The 21,043-nt window shown below is 40.7% G+C and overlaps 1 protein-coding gene across 1 annotated transcript in view; it reads right to left on the bottom strand.

The window, feature by feature from the left end:
* The window catches only part of LOC122808362 (IgGFc-binding protein-like), a 251,858-nt gene that overhangs the window by 130,004 nt on the left and 100,811 nt on the right, over positions 1 to 21,043 (bottom strand). Inside the window, 1 exon segment of the mRNA XM_044079329.1 lies at positions 8,489 to 8,817. Coding sequence (XP_043935264.1) covers positions 8,489 to 8,817 — 329 coding nt within the window.

Below are 21,043 nucleotides of genomic sequence, written 5' to 3'. Positions count from 1 at the left end.
GCTTGCTACAGATCACCCACCATGTCTCAGGACCCCCACTCGGCATTCCTGAGAACATTGGAGAATATGAAGGTCTCACCAAACACCATGATATTGGGTGATTTCAGCTACCCAAACAATGACTGTGAAAGTTACACAGGTACCAACTCCTTTGCCCAACGTTTTCTGGAGTTTATAAACTCAAATGCCCTGGAACAACTGGTCACCACTCCCACAACAGGTGACAACATATTGGACCTGATCATCACAAACATTGTGGCTCAATGTTCCACACCAGAGGTGAACCCCTCATTGGTAAGATCAGACCATAAACTAATCACACTGGACATCCACATCCTGACCCCACCCCCAGCCAAGGAAACCACTGTGAAAAATGTTTCAAAAGCAAACTTCACACTCCTCAAGACTGAGGTGGAAAGTTTCAAACCCTCGGGCTAATGGAAAATGCTGCCCAAACCGCAGAATCCTTTACAAATGCATTCTATGAGCACCTACAGGAATGCATGGATCAAGCCATCCCAAGTAAAACCAAGACTCACTCCTCTAAAAAAAGGAGACCAGTCTGGTGGACCCCGGCTATAAATAAGCTATACAACAAAAGGAGGAAACTATTACATGATAGAGCAACATCCCAAAAAGGGAAGGCATCCCTGATCAGTATTAGCAAGAAACTAGGATCCCTCATAAAACCATCCAAGGCCAGCTTTGAAAGAAAAATTGCCAAAGACTCTAAAGATAAATACAAGGTCTCCTTTAGCTATGTCAAGAATCTAGGTGGAAACTGTCAGATCTGCTCTGAGCTGGTGCAAAATGGCAAAAAATACACTGAACCCACTGACATTGCCAACATCCTAGCTGACAGGTTCAGTGCAAACTTCACCCCCCCACCCCCAAAAGGGCCCGTGTTCATCTCAGAAGAATGTAGACCCCAGACATCACAGACACACAGGTAAAGACAGCCCTCTCCAATGCCAAAAACACAGCATCAATGGGACCGAATGGTGTCCCAGGCTGCGTCTTACATGAGATCCAAAAAGAACTAAGCCCTCACATAAATTCACTGTTCAAACTCAGCCTTAACACTGGATATGTACCCAAAGAATGGCATACAGCAACAGTTATCCCACTCCACAAAGGTGGCGCCACAACAGATCCTGGGAACTATCACCCTATAAGCCTGACTAGCCTGGTCTGCAAGGCTATAGAGCACATCATCATGGATCTTATTAACAAAGACACTGGGAACCTCCAGACACTGGACCCTATCCAATTCGGCTTTGTCAAAGGCAGATCTTGCCTCTTAAACCGAGTTGACTTCTTTGAAACAGTTACCAAGGCCATAGATAAGGGAAAGGTAGTACACACAGCCTACCTAGACCTTGCAAAGGCCTTCGACACCATACCCCACACTGGCATTATAGATAAGCTTACCAGCTTGAACATTAACCCCTATGTCATGAGATGAGTTGCAAACTGGCTCATGGATAGAACTTACATGGTCAGAGTTACGGGTGCCATGTCCGACTCCAAACTGGTTACAAGTGGCGTCCCACAGGGCTCAGTCCTGGGACCCCTCTTATTTGGTATATACTTCTCTGATGTACAAGCAAGCACGGGAGGACTATGGCTGACCAAGTTCTTAGATGATTGCAAACTGGGATATATATGGTGTCAGTTACAGATAAATGCAATAAAACTTGGGTCAAACGATGCCCGGCTACAGTATGCAATCTAATAAAAAAGTTGGTAAAATGATGTTTCCTATCACTAAAGCAGACTCAGTAGGCCATATGTAACAAATGAGGTTTGGGACAAAAAAAATTGTCCTGGTGCCCAGGTAGTGAGGGTAGGGGGTACAGTTTCATGTGGTGAGTTTTGAGTGTATTTGTAGGTAGGTTAGATGCCAGGGTTTGGGTTTAGTTGGTAAAGGGTCAATAGAGAAGGGGAGCTTAGGGGAAGTGATGTATGTGAGGGAGGGACTTAAAGTAGGGATATGTAGTAAGGATTAGAGGAAGTAGGCACATTTTGGTGTGGGTTGGTGCTGGTGTTGCAACTAACCCATGTCCAGACGACCTTGTAGGTAATACAGTGCCAGGTAGGCCTTGAATGGTGTGTGTGGGCACAGGATATGCTATAAGAGCTATATATATATATATATATATATATATATATATATATATAGATATATATATATATAGATATATCTATATATTTTTTTTTTTTTCTAAATTGAGAGGTGAGTGTAGAGAGTGATGGCCAGTAAGTTGAGTGTTGGGGGATAAGGTAGGGAGGAAGTAGGGAGTCCATAAAAGGACAGAAGTTATAGCTGGATGAGTGGGAGCCATTTGTGTGGTGCATGGCTTGGTCAGAGTGTGGCATGGCTTACCTTGTGTGTTTGCTTGACTGGTGGTTTCTTGGTAACCCAGTGGTCTGGTGGTGGTGAGGATGGTCGCTGGTTCTCCAGTTGTGGTTTGGTGGGTTTTCCAGTCACAGCTGATATCCGATAGGGGGCTGTAGGGCCATGCGGTTTTGTTTGGTGCTCATTTGGTGCCTTGGTAGGTTTGTGTGGCTGTTTTGATCCTCAGTGCAGTTTTTGGGTCATTCCCATAGCTACAGGCCATCAAGGCAGGCCGGGAATGTCCTTGCATGGCCTTGGCCTTCACGCATGTACGGTAATGGCAGCAGCCATTGTGGCGAGCCAGCTGAAGAGAGTGAGGTGTCCATGAAGTATGTTAAGCACATGCTAACAGCATTTGTTGCAGCTGTAGCATGATAAGCTGGAAAGTTTAGGCCAGGCAGGATAATGTAGGGTTATTTGAGTGATGATAAAAAAAAAAAAAAAAAAAAGAGGTTTCAGATACTTTGAAAGATATTGCTGCTAAGATGAGTGACTGTTTGGGTGCCCCACTGACAATATTATTGGAGCTTGAAGTAAGGTAAGGGTCTGGAGTGATTCATGTAGTCTTTTTGGCATATTATAAATTGTAAATGTAGAAGTGGAGTATATAAGTCATAGTGGGTTTGAAGGGAGATTTTGTGGGATATTTTCTTACATAAGGCATTTCAGTAAATGAAGGAAAAGGATGTATCAATGTAAGTCAAAGCTGCATGTTCCAGATTACCACCATGAATACAAAGATGGTATGCAATAAGTTTGTCATGTGCAGGGTAAGCAGATAGCATTTCCTGCTGACAAAATGTATTTTATATTGCATTGTATGTGGATTTGGTTGACACTTTTTTTTTTCTTCACAGGCTACGGGGCAGAGTAGATAAGTGAATGCAGCATTGGGGGCAAGGGTGCAGAAGAGATTCAGCTGAGGAGTGGTACTAATGTATGTGCTGTTTATCATCATGCAGATGGCTAACTAACCAGAACTACATCAGTGGTGGCAAGCTATTGTGGCCCCCAGGCAGAAGAATTTTTTCAGAAGATGTCGACATCCAAAGCAGTAACGGAGCGAGAGCAGACACAAGGGCAGAAGAGGTGATGGGCCACATTGACAGCACAAGCTCGAGGGGGAAAGGCAGCGTACTGCAAAGCAGGTGGTCACAGTGGAGGGATCGGCTCCCAGCTCGTCTCAAGATGGAAACTCAGGTAATGTTTTTTTGTTATTAGTTTTGGCAGGGGAAGTGAGCAGTGAGGATTTGTGGGGAGTGGAGATGAAGAGGAACTCTTGAGTGGGGACTTAGGGAGATAATGGCATGCGATAGGGGGTGCAAAGATGGGGGTGACAGATGTAGATAGGTACACTGGAGAGGATGTGAATGGGGTTAGTGCGGTGTCAGGGGATAGCTTGGCATTAGGCTCAGAGGTAGGTCCTGAATTTGGTCTTTGGCCAGGGGACTGGTTAGCCACCCAAGCTCGGGGACAAGAGGCAGGAACTATTTTTTTTGGCTCCGCATATTTCAGGGTCTGTGAAAGAGAAAATTTGGAAAGGGGAAATATGTCAATGTATTTCAGCTGATCGATGAGGAAGGGGTGTAGTGGTTAGTGGATGCAGAGTCAGCTAATAGTAAGGATTTGTTGGCACCGCTAACAGACTTAGGGAGGAAAAGGGTAGGTAAAATTCACCCTAGGATATGGGATAACTGGGTGGTAGGTTTTATATACTATATGGCTGTACAGCTGGAGATAGATGGGTCACTGGCCCTGCCACTTCTGGGTTATTTCCATACCATTCGAGAGGCACAACGGTTACAGCCAGGAAATGCGTGGATCTGGTACAGTCAGCATTTATGCAAATGGAAGGCAGTGGACCATTCGCTACACTGGGAGGTGCATCATCTGGATATATGGTTAGCCACTATGATGGATAGTTATGGTGGTTTTAGCAGAATGGGAAGCAGGGAGAAGGAGTTGGTGTGTGTTGGTCTTTCAATAGTGGCTCTTGTTCTTGGATAGCGTGCAAATTTTCACACAACTGCTCAAAGTATGGAGGTAGTCATTTGGCCATTCTTTGTGGTCGCCGTGACCTCTCTGCATTGAATTCAAATGTTATGGCCGGGAGGGTGGGTTTCCCTCTGGGCAAGGCTTTCAGGTTGTATGGGGTAGAGGGAATTTGAGAGTCCCAAGGAAGTGGATTCTTTCAAGGGAATAGGGGAAGGGGGCCTTTCCCCATTAAGCTGGAGTTCCTACGGGGCATGCTCTGGGGGTTTCATGACCTCACAATTAAGAATGGGATATTACAGGGGTTTCAGCGGGGGTTTCCTATTAAGTCTAGTTTGGGGGAAAGTGGGGTGGGTTGCAAGAACCTGTGATCAGTGCAAGGTGAAGAGGATATATTGAAGGGATTGGTGGAGAAGAAATGGCAGGCTGGGTGTTTATTAGGTCCTTTCAATAGTACCCCTTTAGTAATTATGAGGTATTGCCCTTGGGTTTGGTACCGAAGAAGTGAGCTTGGGAATTTAGGCTGATACATCACTTGTCTCATCCGGAGGAGGGTTCAGTTAATGATTTTATTGTGAAGGAGGAGGTCAGGGTGCATTATGCATCCTTGGATGATGCTATCAAGGTGATTAAGGAGTTTCAGAAGCCATGGTTGGTAAAGGTTGATATTGGATCTGCCTTTGGATTGGCCATTGCTGGGGATGATGGTGGATGACAAATACTATTTCAACAAAGCCATGCCAATGGGTTGTTCAGTATCATGTGTAACGTTTGAGAAGTTCAGTATGGTATTGCATTAGGTATGGCAGCAGAGGGTAGGAACGCAGAAAGCAGTTCACTATTTAGATGATTTTCTACTAGTGGGTGAAGGATGGGCAGTGGAGTTGGGTGTACCATTGGCCCAGCATAGGATCAAAGGTCTGGTGAGAGCATTAGAATTTTTGGGATTAATGGTAGATGCAGAGCGGGGGTTGTTTTGTCTGCCTGAGGATAAGATAGAGAGGCTTAGGATGGTTACAAGGTTGGTACTGGTCAAGGATACGATACTGATTCAGTCAGTCATAGAGTTATTGGGACTTTTGAATTTTGCATGTCGAGTGTTACATCCAGGGTGTCCCTTTTGCAGGTTGGTGGTGTTTCTGTTGAAAGGTGGCAGGAGTAAACATCACTGAGTTAGAGTGACCAACTTGGTGCAGGAGGATTTGTTGTTGTGGGCTTGTTTTTTTACGACATTTTAATGGGATTTCCTTCTGGCAGTCAAATTGGGTGGGGCAGAAGGAACTTCAGTTATTTACAGATACATCTGGGAGCATTGGTATGGGGGCCTACTTTGGAGGATGGTGGTCTTCGTCTAAATTACCCCAAGTGTGGAAAGAAGAATGGAGGCATGATGTGGCCTTTCTAGAGTTGATGCCTATTGTGGTGGCTTCTCTAGTTTGGAAGGATCATTTACGAGACAAGAGAGTAGTTTTTCATTCAGACAATATGGCGGTGGTAAGGGTTTTACAAAAGAAGATGGCCAAGTCAGAATTGTTATTGTTGGTATAAATTGTGCCTGGTGTAAAGAATGATATTGCTGATAGCTTGTTCCAATTTCATTTTGACAGGTTTTGGCTGTTGGCTCCAAGGGGTGGAGGAAGTACCGAAAATCCCACCAGAGGAGATGTGGAACCATGGGTCGAGGTAGCCAAGAGGTTGGTGTGTCATTCTTGGACTCTCTCTACAAGGAAGTTTTATGGTAGGGCTCTTTGTGAATTCGATCAGTTTCTCTTACAGTTGCCAGAAGAGGAAGGGGTATGGTCAGAGCAATTGTTGTTGCATTACTTAGCCCGAGCTTGGGGACTAGGTAAGGCATTGCAGACTGTCAGGGTGGATTTGTCTGCTATTAGCATTTTTTGCCAGGGTATCCAGATTGGAGGATTTTACAAAGTCATGGACAGTAGGACGTATGTTGAGGGGATGGGGGAGAGTGGTTGGGGAATGTGGGGATATGTGATGGCCACTGAGGAGGGTGGTATTGAAAGTTTTGTTGAAAGGGTTAGCGTTATTACAAGGGGGGTCCTTGGATTATTTTATGTGATGCATGTTGTGTGTATGGTTATATTTTGGTGCCTTCTGTGTTTCTGAGCTGATAGGATCGTTATGTTGGAAGGATGTAATCATAGGTAATGGGGAGGTTACTACTGGTTTATGGAAGAATAAGACAGATCAGTTGGGTAAAGGTTCACTGGTGGTGCTTAAGCCTGATAGGAATGCTAGCCTTTGTCCAATAAGGTGGGCTAAGGAATCCAAGAGGAGGTGGATGGAAAGTTTATCGGAGTTAATTTTTTGCTCGGTGGATAGGAAGGTTGTGACAAGTGGTAGATTCATATGTTTGATTAGGAGGGTTTTTTGTTGCATGGGTTTTCCAGATAGGTTTGCAGCTCATTCCTTTTGAACTGGCAGGGCTTCAGATTTAGCTAGAGAGGGTAGTTCCATTTAAGTCACTAAGAGGGTGGGGAGGTGGTCTTTAAATACATTTTTCTCATATATTAGATAAAAGTTGTTGGTTTGATTAATGATTTTCTGTTCTTCTTTTCTAGGAAAGCAGAAGCAGTCTTCCTGGGGGACTTGCATATCCACTGGGCAGGGAAACTTGCATTAGTTAGAGAGGATGGTATAAATTTTGGTTTGTCCCATTTGGGATGGTCAGTGACTTGGCATGGGGTTAGGGGTTTTAGATGGGATAGGTTGATGCATGAGTTTGAGCAGGTAAAATTGAGGGTGGGGTGTCCTAGCATATTAGTCACTCATTTGGGAGGCAATGATTTTGGAAATCTTTCTAAGAAGTGACTAGTAGATATTATTCTACAGGATTGGTTGAGGTTGCAGACGCCGTATCCGAGGATGGGTATTGTTTGGTCAGAGTTGGTTCCTTGTCTGTGCTGGAGGAATACTCATAGCTATAGGACTATTAAATGGGTTAGGAGGTTTATTAATTAGAGATTGGCTAGGCAATTAAGAATTTTGGGGATACATACTATTGAATATAGAGATTTTTATCGAGCAGATGGGGTGTATTTTAATGAGGTTGGGTTGGATATGTTTAATCTTCACTTGAAGTTGTTTTTGGAAGCTATGGTTAAGGCTATGGATTAGGAGTGGGAACAGCTTGGGAGCAGGCTGGTGGCAGAGAAGATGGACAGGATTGCCCTCTTCTGTTCTCCATGTAGGGAAGATGGTCCTGCATTACATGGGGAGTAAGTGAGCTGTTGGACGCTACTTGAATAAAGGAGGATTCATTGGTTAATGATTGGTTTGGAAAGGAGGTAACAGGTACACTGCCTATTTAAGTTTGGTGGGGTGAGTAGGTATGCTGCCCTGGTGGAGGAGGCAACAGGGTGAGTAGATATGCTGCCCTGAGGTATGAATCGGCCAGGGCGAGTAGGTATGTTGCCCTGAGATTGTTATCAATGAAGATAATTGTTGTAATTTCTGATATGAATAAAGTGTATTATTCAAAAATGTTCAATAAAGGTCATCAAATGGCCTTATGTGTTTGTTGTGATTTATTTAAAGGGGGGCCGGGACAAAATGTGTTTTATTTTACCTTTTAATGTTAAACAAAAGTGCATTTGTAGGCTAGCATTCATATGTGAGCAGCAGTTTCATTTTAATGGCCAGATGTTTACATTGTTTGACAATAAAGGCCTATATTTTTGATATTTATGTTGCATTCTATCTTGTAAATTGCTCTGTAGAAGTGGTTTCATAATTGTTTATTACTGGCTGATTCTGTTACTGACTACAAATAAACTGCTATCTGCAGTAACATACCAATACCTTTAAGGCTTTCTTAATTTTTCAAAGTTACCAAAAATTTAAGCAGATAGTAAGAACCCAGGACTGACAATCTGAAACATGCTAACACAGTTGCTGGCAAAATGAGGTACACATCTTTTAAGAGAAATATTAATAAGCCTGTCCTTATCAACATGGAAAAGGTAGATTTGTTAAAAATATTGATAAAATCTGTGTATAAAACAAATGTACGGTTTCAGCAAACACTACTAATTTGTAACAGACTTTTGTGTTATATAGTCTTCTAATAATACTCACCCTAACTTTTCCATTCTCAAATTTCATGATAGAGATCTTGTACTGAAAGACATATATGTCAACCTGTCGCACATAAGAAACAGCAGTATTTCCTCTGTTGTCATTCTTTGTATTAATTGTGAATTGAGGTAGGGAGGTGTCGTTGCCACAGGTTTTTAAAACGGTGTATGTGCAAGTGCCTTGAAAGTCATAATTGTAGCCATCAAACGTGTGATAGTGGGGATCACCCCAAATCCAGCCATTACTGTCACCCTCAGGGACACATTCTGGTTTATCATTTTTCACTACGCATTTCTCTTTTTCTCTGCATACAAATCCTTTGCATGGGTCTGAAACCAAATTGAAAACACTGTCATTTTTCCAGCTTGAGGATTCCACAAAAAAGAGATATATTAAGTTATAATCTCATATACGAAAAAAAAAAAAACATCTGGAAAGAATCAGAAAGTGAAAGCAAAATTAGGACTGAACAGTCACATCCAGATTCAGTGTGAACTAAATTTTGCTGCAACTGACCTGTTACTGTATCTGAATATTTGTCCCAGTCCCCTTCAATAAACACACCACACCAAATGACATTTGACCTTTATTAAACTTCCATAAACATATTTTTATTGAAGAATATTTTAATTTATTGATCACAGCATGAATAGCCATATGACCGTTTACTAGGGCAGTGTAACCTCGCTCATCCTATCCAAATATAGCATCATGCTCACCTCCACTCACTTACTCTCCACTCACTTACTATTACATATCAAGCAGTGCCCTCACCTCCACTCACTTACTATTACATATCAAGCAGTGTCCTCACCTCCACTCACATACTATTACTTATCAAGAAGTGTCCTCACCTCCACTCACTTACTATTACTTATCAAGCAGTGTCCTCACCTCCATCCACTTACTATTACTTATCAAGCAGTGTCCACACCTCCACTCACTTACTATTACATATCAAGCAGTGTCCTCACCTCCACTCACTTACTATTACTTATCAAGCAGTGTCCACACTCCACTCACTTACTATTACATGTCAAGCAGTGTCCTCACCTCCACTCACTTACTATTACTTATCAAGCAGTGTCCTCACCTCCACTCACTTACTATTACTTATCAAGCAGTGTCCTCACCTCCACTCACTTACTATTACATATCAAGCAGTGTACTCACCTCCACTCACTTACTATTACTTATCAAGCAGTGTCCTCACCTCCACTCACTTACTATTACATATCAAGCAGTGTCCTCACCTCCACTCACTTACTATTACTTATCAAGCAGTGTCCTCATCGCCACTCACATACTATTACTTATCAAGCAGTGTCCTCTCCTCCACTGTGTCCTCATCTCCACTCACTTACTATTACATATCAAGCAGTGGCCTCACCTCCACTCACTTACTATTACATATCAAGCAGTGTCCTCACCTCCACTCACTTACTATTACATATCAAGCTGTGTCCTCATCTCCACTCACTTACTATTACTTATCAAGCAGTGTCCTCACCTCCACTCACTTACTATTACATATCAAGCAGTGTCCTCACCTCCACTCACTTACTATTACATATCAAGCAGTGTCCTCACCTCCACTCACTTGCTATTACATATCAAGCAGTGTCCTCACCTCCACTCACTTACTATTACTTATTAAGCAGTGTCCTCACCTCCACTCACTTACTATTACATATCAAGCAGTGTCCTCACCTCCACTCACTTACTATTACATATCAAGCAGTGTCCTCACCTCCACTCACTTACTATTACATATCAAGCAGTGTCCTCATCTCCACTCACTTACTATTACTTATCAAGCAGTGTCCTCACCTCCACTCACTTACTATTACTTATCAAGCAGTGTCTTCACCTCCACTCACTTACTATTACATATCAAGCAGTGTCCTCACCTCCACTCACTTACTATTACATATCAAGCAGTGTCCTCACCTCCACTCACTTACTATTACTTACTAAGCAGTGTCCACATCTCCACTCACTTATCTATTACATATCAAGCAGTGGCCTCACCTCCACTCACTTACTATTACTTATCAAGCAGTGTCTTCACCTCCACTCACTTACTATTACTTATCAAGCAGTGTCCTCACCTCCACTCACTTACTACAAGCAGTGTCCTCACCTCCACTCACTTACTATTACTTCAAGCAGTGTGTCCTCCACTCACTTACTATTACATATCAAGCAGTGTCCTCACCTCCACTCACTTACTATTACTTACTAAGCAGTGTCCACATCTCCACTCACTTACTATTACATATCAAGCAGTGTACTCACCTCCACTCACTTACTATTACTTATCAAGCAGTGTCCTCACCTCCACTCACTTACTATTACTTATCAAGCAGTGTCCTCACCTCCACTCACTTACTATTACATATGAAGCAGTGTCCTCACCTCCACTCACTTACTATTACATATCAAGCTGTGTCCTCACCTCTACTCACTTACTATTACTTATCAAGCTGTGTCCTCACCTCCACTCACTTACTATTACATATCAAGCAGTGTCCTCACCTCCACTCACTTACTATTACATATCAAGCAGTGTCCTCACCTCCACTCACTTACTATTACTTACTAAGCAGTGTCCACATCTCCACTCACTTATCTATTACATATCAAGCAGTGGCCTCACCTCCACTCACTTACTATTACATATCAAGCAGTGTCCTCACCTCCACTCACTTACTATTACTTATCAAGCAGTGTCCTCACCTCCACTCACTTACTATTACATATGAAGCAGTGTCCTCACCTCCACTCACTTACTATTACATATCAAGCAGTGTCCTCACCTGCAGTTATTTCCTTTTACTTAGTTCATTCCCTAAGTCATTGAGTTAAACATCCAACACCAGAGGGGGAACAGAAGAGGGACCAACCTGACCCTATTCTCTGCCTAAACTTCAAACCTATAAAATAACCACACAATCTTCAATGTTCCTAAAAGAGGGAGGGAGGTAGGACGGGTAGCGAGTTCACACCAAAATCTGATCCCTTAACCAATTACACCCACACAAAACAAGTTAATCCCCTCCTTGCATTTACATCATTTCTTCCCAACCCTCTTACTGTCCCAATTTAACCCTTCCATCCCCACCATACCAACTCTTCCACTACCATCTTAACTCCCATTTCTATTCCTACCTGACCCTCACATGAAGATGTCCCTGGACAAATTGGTTCGCTCCCAAACCTCATTTGCCCCGGTTCCCTTCAATAAATCTACAACACCAAATGATATTTAATGACGTTTATTAAACTTACATACACATAACTATTGAACAATATTTTAATTTATTGATCACAGCAGGAATATCTATTTACTAGGGCAGTGTAAGCTCACTCATCTTCACCAAATAAGTAGTGTCACCACTTCTGCTCACTTACTTTTACTTATCGATCAGCATCCTCACCTCTGCACACTTACTTTTACTTATCAAGCAGTATCCCATCACTCAGTTTCATTCCCCAACACTTTGGGTTAAACATCCAACACCAGAGGGGAAGAGAAGATGGACAGACCTGCCCATCTTTTCCACTAACCAGCCTGACACAGGTCGTTCCCTCTGATTCACTACAAAACCTTCAGCAACCTCTCCAAAATAAACCTAATTGTACAGTAAAGAGGTCCCACTAAAATCATTCAGGTGTACTCTAGCCTCTCTGAACCAGACTGGATCCCTGTCATCGATATCCGACTGCCCTATCATATAAATGCCAAAAGTAGCCAGTTGCCTATCTAACCTAAATGAAAAAATCCAATGATCCCTTTCCAAAGTCAAAATAACCATGGTATCACCTCCAACCACACAATACACATTCCTGCGTACAACCTCTTTAAATAAACAGATCCTCACTTATCCTAACTACCAACTGTAGCTTCAGAATCATTCCCAAATTGCTACCTGCCAAATGTATTTCCAAGGATTTAAGCAGCCCAACTGCCACCTGAAACAATGTCAACCCAATTGCAAGCCATCTGGTCTAATCGCAGTCCCCTTTTGCCACCCAGTGGATATAAGAATGACACAATGACATCTCCTTTCCTCAGAAATTAATTTAATACTAAGCTAGTCACCGTACTGTTATCTACTATAAGACAAGAAAGCATTTGATGCAGCAACCCACCTTCTTAATAACTTCAATTAATCTGGCTTCCCTCCCTAAATCCAACACCTTTCCAATGCACAAAAAATGAATGGAAAACCTCTCTCTCACAAAACCAGCACTGAAAAGCTCTCATCCTCCTATATACAAACTGATTACATGTCATCACCTTGCTCCCTACTGATCAAAATGACATCCTGAGGACTCCCAACATGATACCAGAGCAAACTCTTAGCCTAACCCACCAGACACAACCAACCATGCTTGTCCTTAGCCGATGCTATCTGCCTGCTCTTCCCCTACTGATGCATTTTAGATCTACACAACCAAATACCACACCCATAAAGTATAGCCCAATGAATTTCCATTTACCAATGCTAATCCCCACAAAAAAACCTTCAAAACCTGTCTTGTCAATAGACATCGTCTGTCAGTCTTCACACTATCAATCCTACCCCTACCTTCAACATACAAACCACAATCAAAGATTTAATAAAGTCACTGAATTTCCATTTACCATTGCTAATGCCAGCAACAAACAGCCCAAGATTTAATAAAGTCATGTACCCTGCCACCTGTGCAACCATACTATTTGCCTCTTAGTCCACCTTGACCAACTGAACTGCCTTACCTTGTTCCCAAGCCTGGGCCATATATTTCAACCACAATTCTTCTGACCAAACTCCTTCCTCCTCAGGCAGCTACAATACAAGATTACCAAAGTCTGGCATTGCCCTGCCATATGCCTTCCTTTTAAAAGCTGCCCAGAATTTCTGTACCAAGCATCTGATTATTCCAGGCCAACCTGACACACCTTGCCTGTCAACATCATTGGCTCATACCACTGTCCACATGACAATTAATGCTTTCCTCCTGCAACTTCTCCTATTAAACCTTCGAAGCAGGCCAAATTGGAACCAACTCCAAACAAGCAACATCTCTCCTCCAATTATCCTCCCATCTTGCCTGCCAGTGCAACACAAACCATTCCCCCAAAATACACCCCCATCCCAATACTTCCTACCACATCTGTGAAAATTGCAAATTCCTTTGAACAACTCCAGTCCACCTGTCAAAAAGCCATACCATTAAACTATTCAAATTCTAAATCAGCACACACCAACTTATTCACCCTCACCCAATGATGTTTGCTTTTCCACCATTCAAAAAATGGGACATGAACCCACAAAAGAAACAATCCAGGTGAACTGTATGACATGCCAAATTCAGGAGCCCAAAGAGCTCCATGACATCCTCAATCTGCACCTTGTCCTTGAATTTCATCCACCGTATCTTTTCTTTCAAATGTGTTACCTTTTTAGCTGGTAAACAAAACAAACCATAGCCTGCATCCACTAGCATTCCCAGCAAAACAATGCCTTGCTTGGGCCTTCTGACTTTGTCTAACCAACAGATCACCCAGTTCCTTACACATCCACAAAAACACATGTATACCTTCCAGTGCTCTAGCAAAGCCTTCACCTGCTCTTAAGAAATCATCCAGATAATGTACCATCTTCTGGCTGCCCACCCACTGCTGCCAAATCCAATGGAGAGGAATGGTAAACCTCTAAAATTAGCACAGGCCGCCAAGCATCCCATTGGCAAAACCTTGTTTAAGTAAAACTTAAATCCAACTACCATGACTAACAATGGACACTTTTCCTCCCAAACTGGTAATAAATGAAATATAGACTCAATATCTACCTTCGCCAAACATGGGTACATAAACTCCCGAATGACCTGCATTCTACCATCCAAAGACACATAACTGATTGTTGTGTCATTGCCTGAAATAAAATCATACATAGAATTGACCTTGGGCTAAGATAAATACGAAATCAAATGAAATTCCCTGCTGATTTCATAGGAACCAGCCCCAATGGAGAAACCTTAATGCTGTTGAAGAGAAAAATATCAAACAGATCCATTAACCTACCCACCCACCATTCCTTCACTACCAAGCCTTCCAAAATTTCTTCCTTCCTCTGCAAGGAATGCAGATTCCTACAAATCCCTCACCCCCACCCCTGATTTAATAGAAAATCCCTCAGAAAATCCATCTATTAATTCAACTTTAACTGCTGAATCAGAAAATTGCATGAGCGGCTGACACTATACCTATAAGTTAATGGGAAAATGCATCCATGAGTCTTCTCTTTGATTCTCAAAAGGAGACCCCATTCTCCAGCCCCAAAAATTCCCCCTAAAATGACTACCCTAAAATCCAGGAAATGATAAAGGTAACCCACCTGATTTAGACTACTGTGAACTCAGTTAACGAACATGCCTTCATATCTGCCAACTGCACAGGTGAAAGCATATGTGCACACATCCAAACAGATGTGTGAAAACCTACATGTCACCCACGGACACCTAATAGTGTATCATGACCTGTCACTTTATTGCGCATTGCTCCAATGACAAGAACATCCATCGCAGCAGCATCCATCACCTGTTGAGTCCCCTTCCCTCAGGCTACCTGCTGATGCAAACTCTGTGCTCTGTCAACTGTAAAAGAAAAGACAATACCTACTCAGACTGCCAGCAATGTGTCATTACCTGAAGCTGCACTGTGCACCTCTAGGTTGGCTTAAATATTCACTGTGACAGGATCATTTAACTGCGGTGCCTGCTTCCTCTGAGCCCCCAACCTACTAATTAAATATGTTATGCTAACTGCTGTAAATACTGCTTTCCCTTACACTATTGCTTCCTTGCACATATTTCCTTCTAGAGGGTGATAAGAATCTGTTTGGTCTGCCTATAAATGCCCTGCATGTATTGGTTTACTTGCTATGAAAAGTGGCCTGCTGTCAAACAAGGAAACTGCGGTAAAGATTAGTCTCAGAAAATAATGCCAAGCATTAAGCTTTGACTTCATAACTTCAGAAAATACACTCTAATGCCAGACCTGTAATTCAAACATAGTCCCTGTCCATCACACCCCTATTAGCACATGCCATTCAACTTAGACATATATTCCCATTATCTAATGCTTTGACCAATGTGCAAGAAATATTCCTAATTTATTTCTGGACCACTACAAGTACAGTGTACTATTCATGTTTTATGTGTTTCCCAACAAAAGATTACAAAAGTTAAAACTTTCAAGTAACCTAGTATGGACTTGCATTCCCTAAGAATTCATTTATACCAAATCATGTAACTGAAAATATATAGGTTATGTTTTATAAGTCATTTTCTGAATGTGCATCCTCCACTAACAGGAAAATAATTAGCATTCCTGCTTTGCAAGAAATGTTGAATTAGAATGATTAGTACAATATAAACACATACAGCAACTTCGACTATCATGTAGAAAACAATTAGCTCAGAAAATTATCTGCTTCAATGTGGACCACCCCTAAAAGTTTGTTTTCTTCTATGCTAAAGAGTATGTGCTCAAAGGCCTATATTTGCTATAATGGTAGTTAAAGTTAAGCAGCCCTGAAAAGCATTCTATGCCCTAAGCAAGAATCAACCCGTACTTTGTGTGTGAATGCCAAACACCTTAACCATTACACCAACTTCCAGCCAAGTAATGAAAGAACGTATCTTCTAACCATGCATGATCCAGCTCAAACTGATCAACAAAAAAAGAAAATACAAAACAGAATTAAAGCAGATACTATTAAAGGAAACTCTTGATATGTATGACTGCTTGCAAAAACATTATACAACCACCAAAATGTATGCCCCAAATTCTGCAATGATACTGTAAAGGATATAATATAAAATACAGCACATAGCTAAATCAATTAATATGTCAACACAATGGCATGCATAACCATTGCTGGTTAGTGTTTCTGCAGCACTGATGTATTTACTGGCACCCTGAAACCCATCACTCTAAGAAGGATCAATACCCAAATCCCTGCATCTGTGCCGTAATCGCTACATTTTCAGAAATTGAATTATAATGTCCTGCTGGTCATAAAATATCAGTTTGTTACACCCACACAGGTATTGTGTAACCAGATACAACTCTTCTAGCATTTTTTCCTCAAGGGTGAAAGAAATAGGATGCACATTTTACTGCTTTAGCCTGCTGAGATTCACCGCAGCCCCTTTCTGTATGATTCCACACAAATGAACCACCATACTGCACGGATGGTGTCTCCACCAACACTTATACCTAGCTGCAAATAACAGCTATTCAACTGACCTGAAAAGTTTTCACAAGCAACCATGAGAGTATTACAACTAACCGAAAGTTGGGATGTTAACCTTCCAATGCAACTATGGAAAGTTCAACCAACACTACAACAGAAATGCCACACCTACCTATTAATGATCCAAACTACCCACAGAACAATTCCTCTGGCAGCAAGCAAAGTATAATAGTCACTTTTCAAGGACTAGAGTAACAAGCATCAAAAACACCCCAAGTCATGGTGAGCAACACTGTAATTCCTGGAACATGAAGAAAGAGAGACAAAAAAATGATACAATCATTACACCTACCCTCCCCGATTACTGTTATTAATCCAAGCCCTTTCCTCCCCACTTACTTTTATTAATCCAAGGCCTAACTGTCCTCTAAGGTACCTACAGTCATCATGGACACAAATCTGCCAGTAGCAAGTTCACACCAAAATCTGATCCCTTACCCAATTGCACTCACACAAAGCCATTTAAGCCCCTCCTTGCACTTACCTCATTTCCTCCCAACCCTCCTCCTTTCCTACTTTAACCCTTCCATCCCCAGTGCACTAACTTTCTTCCACTACCGTCTTAACTCATATTACTATTCCTACCTGACCCTCACCTGAAGATGTCCCTGGACAAACTGGTTTGTTCTCAAACCTCATTTAGAAGTGAGACTTTTAGTATAGTGTGGGCTACTGACAACTGCATCTGTGTTTTGCTACAACATCATTGTTAATTTATGCTGTTCTCACTGGACTGAGCAAAATGCATGCGCTGATTTCACTATAACATGCATTTTTCTTACACCATAGTTTTTTAGCATCATGTTAATTTCATGAGCACAATTTTCAGTGGCCTTAATGCCCATCTGTTATTGTTCATAGTTATAGCATAATGCATTATAAACAGTATTTCTCATTATAAACAGTATTTATATATCAAATGTAAATATGTTTACAGCAAATTCAGGCCTAGCTTCCAGTTAAATCCTTTCTGTTACTCAGCTGCATGAGTCAGCAAGATGGTCCAGTTCAGTAAAGTTCGAGCACATCCTGTTAAAAGTGGTATATGGCATCTGGCACAGAACTATGAAAACTCACTTTGCGAGCTGTGGTCACATGATAACCTTCATTTTTGTGTGTGTGTGTGTGTGTGTGTGTGTGTGTGTGTGTGTGTGTGTGTGTGTGTGTGTGCAGGGTATACATGCAGAGAAAAACAGCAGTGGGTGCCATAACTTAGGGTGGACTTTGTAGATGAAGACGGCTACCCATTTGAATGACGGGACTTGGCAGAGAGAGAGAGAGAGAGAGAAAGAGAGACAAATATATATATATATATATTTATGGTTTCACTTCATATTGACAAAATGCTGAAATATCAAATTTCAGCATTTCGACAGTATAAAGCCAAAACCATCACAGCACCGACACTTCACAATCATGAAATCACAACATCGAATACACAGCATACAGCACACAACACACAAACCATAACACCCACACCACAAAACAATTACATACAACAAAACACCACACAGACACACGCTTACACTACACAAATGCAGGGAGGCAAGCCCCCCTGCACCCCCCTACTTATATATAATAACTCCGAGATCACACAAACAGTAAAAAAAAAAAAAAAAAAAAAAAAAATCACACACAGCCAACACACACACTCATACCTCCACCTCCCTACCCTAACCCTCTCGTCCAAGTTACAAAAACACTCATGCACACTCACTCACCTTAAATTGCAGACACCATCCCAGCCAAACACTTCTGTAAGATAACATAAATGCATTTGACATAGTCCTATTCGTGCTTATGCACTTTTGTTATTTTGAAATTTCGGCTTCATGGACATGAATTGCTGAAATTCGACATTTCAGCTCAGCAATTCATGATTCTGAAGTGAAACCATATATATATATATATATATATATATATATATATATATATATATATATATATATATATATATATATATATATATATATATATATATATATATATATATATATATATATATATATATATATACATATGCATACACACGTATAGATAGATACCCATTACTATTAAAGTTATTACAAAAAATGGGAAAAATGAAATTACTCCCTCATTAATAGAATTTATAAACATTGCGAACATACTATGTCAAAATGAATTGATTATATTGATCATATTAGATGAGAATAAAATAATATCTTTGAATATAATAATTAGTTAAAGTTGAATGTGTGGTTAGAAAAACATTGATTTACAAATGTTATCATAGTTTTGTAAATTAACATAGATCTTTCTTTGAATTATAAGACTTAATTATTTTTCTGTAGCTACCATTGTAAATAGTTTTATTTTGCTTTTAGTGTTAGTGTTCTTCTTTTGAATGTCACTATGTTATATGTATGTCGGACAAGTAGTTCTGCTAAATAGCGTATATTTGGCACTGTACTTTTAACATGTGTGTAGTTGTCTGGAGGGTTATATCCTGAGAATACTGCAGAACTATTTTTTTTAATTGACCTGCAATTATATTTTTCTTGTAATGTGCCAGCAGTGTGGTAAGATTATTTGGGGAGAAAAAAGTGATGTTGGAAAAAAAAGATAAGAAGTGGAGCTGAAAGATGGTCTTGTCCGTTTCACATTTACGCTCAGCCATTATTTGTACCTATTAATAGTGCAGACAAAATTGGTTGTGTACTGGATTGTAAAAAGTTTCCATTGATTTGTAAATAAGTACTTAATGTTTCCTTTTTAATAGCTCTGCTCATGCAGTGTGTTTGTTTCATAGATAATTATTCAATAATTGTAAAGGCATCTATTAAATAGCAGACTGCAAGAGTGGATGCCTAGAAGACATGCAGATGTATGAAGCTCTCTCAGTTTCACTCAGAATGGTAACAAAGACAAAATTAAAGGTTGAAGAAATAATAAGCTTAGCTAGGCCAAGACATTTGTAGTGTCTCTGGATAAATTAAGCTAATGGGAAAATTACTAAAACAATTTCTCAGGGAATGTCAATGGGTTTATCCTACCCAGCAAATGCAGCAGAGATTTTTCAATCCATAGGGTTAGTTAGACTGAATATGCTTACTCTCCAAGAACCCAGTTGAAATCAGGTTGAACATGAGATGTCATTAGAGCGTGGATGGGATAGCAGATCAAGGTTATCTGCTGGAAGCAGAGTTACTACATTACTAGTTTCTAAAACATGCCCCTTCAGAAGTGCTGCTTTCTTAAAGGATTTATTAGGCAGATATGAGTATAAAATGGTTGTGTGATGGAATTAATATGACTCTAGTTTCAGTTTGTCTCCTACTCAAATTTACATAAAATTCATTTAAGGGAAGTCATGACAACTATTCTTCAATTTCTTGATGAGATATTAATATACATAGGAGACTAGAATGTTATTACAGCTATGGTAGACGTTATTAAAAGCTTTAGCCATAGGAGAAGTGCCAAGGTAGGGAGATATCTATTCACCCAGGCAGGTAGAAATCTATTAATTAGGTACTTGTATATCTATTTACCAGGCAGGAGATAACTATTCAAGACATTACTAAGAAGTGGTTAGTGAATCATATCTCCCACAGGATACTGAGACAGAAGTTGGGAAGCATCATTTACTGTTAAAAGTAGGAAGATAGTTTTAAGAATCCATAGACTTACATGTCACAGTTACAGTCAGGGACTGCCAATCATTTATGTTGGAAATAAGTGCCCAGTAAGATTTCTATATCTCTATATCTATATCTATATCTATATATCTATATCTATATCTATATCTATGAATATCTATTATTTATATATATATATGTGTGTGTGTGTGTGTGTGTGTGTGTGTGTGTGTGTGCTGAATAACAAAAAATATATATAATGTATGAGAATGTATGAGAATGCAGGAGAATTTGATTACTGGAGGGAAGATTGGACTGAGGAAATGTCAAGGGAATGTAAATCTCAGCTTTTTGAACCCTGGCATTTGTGGGACTTGCAGTCAAGCAGAAGACTATTGTTGCCTCCTACGTAGGGAATGGTAATCCAATTTTTAACAAAGAAAATATAGGTTGTTAAGCATGGCTGCTACCAGTATCTCATGTAATGGATGGGTAAGAATATGTGTATGGTTCAGATAGTATGGAGGTAGACATGACTGGTAGGTGGTTAGCATATAAGTGACAAACTTGAATTTCCTCATCCATACTGCTATACTTTCTGTCAAAAATAGAGGTGAACTTAAAACAAATAATTCAATGGCATTTAA

Source organism: Protopterus annectens, chromosome 8.part0 (genome assembly GCF_019279795.1).
Source record: "Protopterus annectens isolate FY-2018-M chromosome 8.part0, PAN1.0, whole genome shotgun sequence".
Lineage (NCBI taxonomy): Eukaryota > Metazoa > Chordata > Ceratodontiformes > Protopteridae > Protopterus > Protopterus annectens.
The sequence above is the reverse complement of the archived record's forward strand: the minus strand, read 5'-3'. Positions and strand labels throughout refer to the sequence as shown.